The sequence below is a fragment of the Bactrocera neohumeralis genome, unplaced genomic scaffold, assembly GCF_024586455.1.
Source record: "Bactrocera neohumeralis isolate Rockhampton unplaced genomic scaffold, APGP_CSIRO_Bneo_wtdbg2-racon-allhic-juicebox.fasta_v2 ctg1782, whole genome shotgun sequence".
Classification (NCBI taxonomy): domain Eukaryota; kingdom Metazoa; phylum Arthropoda; class Insecta; order Diptera; family Tephritidae; genus Bactrocera; species Bactrocera neohumeralis.
Genome location: NW_026089842.1, coordinates 24,473 through 30,214, shown reverse-complemented (window position 1 = coordinate 30,214; position 5,742 = coordinate 24,473). Strand labels below are relative to the sequence as shown.

The 5,742-nt window shown below is 55.7% G+C and overlaps 1 protein-coding gene and 1 pseudogene across 1 annotated transcript; both read left to right on the top strand.

Moving 5' to 3' along the window:
• Window positions 1-174: 174 nt before the first annotated feature.
• On the top strand, window positions 175-1,530 carry LOC126766585 (tRNA pseudouridine synthase A-like; the record flags this gene model as incomplete). The annotated part of the gene is given in 4 exon segments (XM_050484343.1): window positions 175-580; window positions 583-882; window positions 885-1,271; window positions 1,274-1,530. Coding segments are annotated over 4 exon segments (1,350 nt in total), but the record flags the coding sequence as incomplete, so codon positions are not given.
• Window positions 1,531-3,622: 2,092 nt separating this feature from the next.
• Window positions 3,623-5,542, top strand: LOC126766586 (phenylalanine--tRNA ligase beta subunit-like; annotated as a pseudogene).
• The last annotated feature ends 200 nt before the right edge of the window (window positions 5,543-5,742 follow it).

The window sequence follows — 5,742 nt, the reverse complement described above, 5'->3', positions numbered from 1 at the left end:
ACGAGGATGGGGGGCCCGGGGAGCGGGAAGGAGGGCTGGTCCTCAGGCGCAACGAAGAGAAAGTTCTCTTCTTGTTGACAAGCCAACGACAAGGCTGGAGGCGCTGGAGCAAGAGCTCCTGGACGACGATTTCCTCTTCTTTTCCCCCCGCCGTCCTTGGCGGTGCGGCCGCAGACGACGTCGTGGGGGGCACGACGCCATCGGACTTGGGCGCCACAAACGTTGACGCCCGCCAACGCGAGGACCGACGCCTTCAGAAGGAAAAAAAAAGACCGCTACGTGCCCGGGCAGCAGATTGTGCCGCCCGGTCTGACCCGCTACCGCGTGGAGGTCCAGTACCAGGGAAGCGACTTCGACGGGTGGTTCAAGAGCTCTACCCGGCGATGGGAGGTGGTGGAGAGGCTGCCCGATGGCACGACGCGGCGGCGCCCCGCGAGGCCAAGTGAGACTGGCGGCTCCGACAGCAACCTCTACGGCGTCGCGGGGGAGGCGGCACAGACGCGCCACCACGCACGAACGATTCTGGAGGACGCCCTCGCGGTGGCACTTGATGTGCCGAGCGTGTCCGTGGTCGCCGCCGTCATCCCGAAACGGGTGTGTCGGTCCGTCGACTCACCTGCCACGTTGACCTCCCGAGTGAGATTGAAATGCAGCCGAGGACCATTCTTCAGCGCGCCACCCTCTGGTTACAGTCACACCAGCAGCCGCTCGCCATCCTCGCCTGTCACCCGTGCAAGAACCAGGACTTCCACGCTCGACACTCTGGCGTCCGTCGCGTGTATTGCTACCGCATCTTGAACCGCGTCGCGCCGCCCCTCTTCGACGCCGGGTTTCAGTGGCACGTCGACCGACACCTCGACGTCGCACGCATGAAGCGCTTTGCGCCGCGATGGAAGGCACGCACGACTACGGATACTTTGCCGATCCGAAAATGGCGAACGCACTGCGGCGGGCGGCGGTCAGCCGCACCGGCACGATCGAGTCCGCGGCGACTTTTGCGGAGGAGCACGAGGCGCCAACGGTGACAGGCCGCGCTCCGTGGGAGAAGGAACCAGCCCCCAAGGTGGACGTTGATCGCGGGCTCACCCACCTCGAACGTGCTGGCGCGCTGCCGACCTACAACGCGTACGGCCAAAGGTTCTCACCTACGACGCGAAGCCGCGCAGTACTGGAAGGCGCGCACCAACCTCCGACGGTCCGCACGATCGACAAGATTGACGTCGTGCGGCAGGAGGACGAGGTGCTCCTCTGGTTCGTCGGGCAGTCCTTTCTGCGCATCAGATCCGCAACATGGTGAGCGTGCTTAAGGCCAGCGGGCACGGACTCTGGGACGAGTTCGAGCTGCAGCACGCTTTTAACAGCGGTTTTGAAGTCTCACGAAAGACGTTTCAGCGGGAGCGCTTGCCGCCGGCGCCGGTCCACGGCCTCACGCTCTGGGATGTAGAATACCCCAAGCAGCATCGCGATGACTTTGTGCCTTTTGTGGACTCTGGCCCTTACGAAGAGGTGGACATCTCCGCGGTCAACTAGAAGAAAAAAGGAAAGAGAAGAGAAGGAAACCAGAAGGGTAAAGGAAATCGACAGAAGCTTCTCCTCTTCTCTCTCTCTCTTTCTCCTGTCGTCTTCTTTTTTTGTGTGTGTTGTTCTTTGTTTTGGTTTCATATTTCTAGCCACGTCATGGTTGTCGATGGCGATGATCAGGGTCGCTTGTGACAAGGGTGTGTGTGGTGCCATTGTTATTATTTTCCCTCTCACAGATTCCGCGTTTAACTCCCCTTTCTGTCCAAAAAAAAAAAAAAAATGAAGTGACCCGTTACCTGTTTGTGTGTGTGTGAGAGAGAGAGAAGAGAGAAAAGGAGGGAGGAGGGTAGTGGAGGAAACTGCGTCGAATCCAACCGTTTCGAGCGTTTTTCCATGCTCTTCTCGCCAATGGTCAGAAAGCAGGACCACTACGAGGCTATCACACACACACACACACAATACAAAAAAAAAAAAAGAAGTGCTCCACACGTAAACATACTCTCACTGTTTCTCTCCCTCTCTCTTGCCTTGCACCTTTTCTTTAGTAGTAAGTTCATTTGCTTTTTTTTTTTTTTTTTTAAGAAGGAGGAAGAGAGAAAAAAAAAAATTCTCTACTTCATACAGCTTCACACTCTTTTTTTTTTTTGCTTTTTCATTGTGAGCGTGTGTGTGTGTGTGTGTGTGTGTGTGACTTCACACGTTTCTTCTCTTTCACACTCTCCGCAGCAGCATTTGTTCATCAAGATGTACAAGGCGCATAGCAAGGACATTAATCGCAACAAGAGCTTCCACCCGCTGACCTTTGCGAATCTCTCGAAGGTGGAGCGGCTGAAGGAGCAAGCGGCCGCGAAGGAGGAGGCGCAGGCCAAGCGGTTGCAGGAGCTCCAGACGGATCAGGAGGAGAGACGGTATGGCGAGCTCGTCGCGGCGGGTCTCGGCGCTGACGCCGGAGGTCAACGACATCTTCTTCCCGTAAAGCGCATCTTTGCTGCAGAATATGAAAAGGAGGACGCACAAGAGACCGCAACGGAGAACGTGCAAGTGCGACGACGGCCTCCCCCGCTCCTCCTCTTTTCTTCTTCTTCCCCCTCTGAGGTGAAGAAGGTGTCCAGTTTTCTGTCTAAGTTTCACTGCGAACCGGCAAGCGGGAGCGGCCGAGCAAAGGGACTTCTTCGCTGCACCCTCCAGCCAAGCGCGAGCGGGAGCACAAGACGACAGCGGCCTCGTTCACACAGAGGGAAAGACGGCTCGCATGGAAGGAACGTGCACCACTACCTCCACCTCCACGACCATCACTGGCTACGTCACCACCTCCGAGGCGGCCCGCCTCCGTAAGGAATATGAACTCTCCGGAAGCAAAAGGTGGACCCTCTACGAAAGGTGCAGGCACATCAGAATCGGACCGTCGCGGCAGCGGCGGCGGCGAAGCAGCGGCAGCAGCAGCAGCAACAGCAAAACACCGGCGACAAGTCCACGGAGGAGAGCGCCATTCGAGAAAGAATTCGAAAAATGATGGAAATGAACAAGAAACGGTAGTTGAGCTAGTTTAAACGAAAAAAAAAAAAACTGCTTTGGTTGCTTTTGTTTTTTTTTTCTTCTCTTTCGTGTTTTTTTTTCCTTTTTTTTTTTTCTTCTTTTTTTGTTTTATGGACACCGCACACACCTTTTTTTTTTTTTTCTGTACTGTCAAACCTTCACTACACAAAAAAAAAAAACGACAAGGCCGAATGCGTTTTTGCAAGGATGTATGCACACTTCCCCCTCTAGTGGACGGGAGATGAGCTGCGTTCTCTTTTTTTTTGTCTTGCGATCAAGACCTCTCTGCCTCTTTCCTTCCTCTCTCTTTTTCTTCCAAAACTCTTCAGTTCTTTTCAAGTACTTTGTTAGCACATTCATAACTTTTTTTTCTAAAAAAAGACCCGTTCCTTTTGAATCCTTTTCGCCTCTCTTTTTTTTTTTTAAAGGTTTATCCGCAGTAGAGGCTTTTATAGGACACGCGACACGCGCACAGTACACCCCCCCCCCTCCCCCCTTTCCCTTTTTTTTCACACACACACACACATACACACGCAAAAGGCAAGAAAGAAAGAAAGAAAGAAAGATGCCAACTCTTGCCGCCACGTGCAACCACCTCTTTGCTCTCATGGAGAAGCGGTACAAGCCGGTCGACTTTGAAAACATCTGCCTCGACTTCGGCATCGAGGTGGACGAGTTAACGACCGAGCGGGAAATGTATCTTCGCGAGCACCGCAAGGCGGTGGGCAATCCAGAGTTGGAGGAGGCGCACGCCGCTATCGCCGGAGAGCTGTCGAACGAGGCGCTCTACAAGATTGACATGCCCGCGAACCGATACGACCTGCTTTCGACGGAAGGCATGGCCATCGCGCTCAAGATCTTTTTAGGCTCTATGAAGCTCCCCGCGTACCGCGTGCTGAACCAGGCGAATCCGCTCTACAAGATGAAGGTGGAGAAGAGCGTAAGGGGTGTGCGCGACTACATGGTCTGCGCGGTGTTGAAGGACATCACTTTTAATAAATACAGCTACAAGAGCTTCATCGACTTCCAGGACAAGCTGCACCTTGGTCTTGCCCGCCGCCGCACCCTCGCCTCCGTTGGCACGCACGATCTCGACAAGCTCGGTGGCAATCCCACCAACTTCCTCTACGCGCGCGGCCGCGGACGAGATTCCAGTTCATCCCGCTGCGGCAGACCAAAGTCCTGAACTGTGCCGGCGACGGCCTCACCGCGTACTACGCCGAGGACCGCCACATCAACAAGTACGTCCCGATTATCGCAGACATGCCGAATTATCCACTTGTCATGGACGGGGACGGCGCCCGGGTCCTCTCTCCCGCCCGTCATCAACTCGGACCTCTCGCACATGGATGAGGGCACCCGCAATGTGCTGATTGAGTGCACCGCGACGGACCACTACCGAGCGCAGGTGTTGGTCAATCAGTTGGTCTGCGCCTTCTCTGGCTACTGCGCGCAACCGTTCACGGTGGAGGCGGTCTCAGTGGAGTACGAGGCGCGCCGCGCCGGATGGCACGCAGACAGAGGTCTGTCCCAAGATGGACCGACGGAGGTCACCGTGAACTTGAAGCACCTCAACGAACGCATTGGTGTGCAGATGAAGAACACGCAGGAGGTGGCCAACCACCTGAAGAAGATGATGTACAAGGTGAAGGAGGTCAAGGGCGACGACATCACCGTCGAGGTGCCGTGCGTCCGCAGCGATGTGATTGGCGTGTCCGACGTGCTCGAAGACGTCGCTATCGGCTACGGCTACAACAACATCCAACATCAGGAGTGCACGACGCACGGCGATGTCACGCAGAGCCCTGTCAGCAAAGAGGGCCACCTCATCCGCATCGAGATGGCCAACGCCGGCTACGTCGAGCTGCTCACCTTCTCTCTCTGCTCCCGTGACGAGGCGTTTGCTAACTTGGGTCGCGTGGACGACGACGTCGCCGCACACCTGGCGAACCCGCAGACGGTGGAGTTTCAGGTCTGTCGCCCCTCGCTGATGCCGGGGCTCTTGAAGACGATGAGCGCGAACAAGTCCCCAACCGCTTCCGCGGCGCTACTTTGAGTGCGCCGATGTCGTTTGATCGACAACGAGAAGAACTTTCCACCGATGCTGGAGCCCAAGGAGACGGACGGCTACCCGAGCCCTGGCGCGCGTAGCCAACGCCACCTCGCCGCCATCCATAGCAGCAGCAACAGCAGCAGCTTCGAGCAAATCCACGCCCTCACCGAGTACGCGCTCATGAAGCTTGGCGTGCTGCGCAAAGGGACAGAGCCAGCCCACCACACGGGCTACACGTACACCCTCGAAAAGGGCTTCGACGGCGCCTTCTTCCCCGGCCGTGCGATGGACGTGTTTGTGCATCAGAACGGGAAGCAGGCAAAGATTGGCTGCCTCGGCGTCATTCATCCAAACACGCTTAAGGCGTACGACATCCCTAATCCTTGCTCCTTTATGGAGATTAATATGCAGTTTCTGTGCGTTCCTGTGTAAGCGCGGCTCCGTCCGACTGAAAAGCACACACACAGAGAGAGGGAGACATGCACACACATGCACACACACACATGCACGCCGTTCAAGAAGAAGAAAGAAAAAAACAAGACAATGCTATACAAAGGTGAAAGAAAGAGTGAAGAAGGAAGACTAAAGGGTGAAGAGTGAAGAAGAGAGAGAGAAGAGGTTGAAAAGGGGAG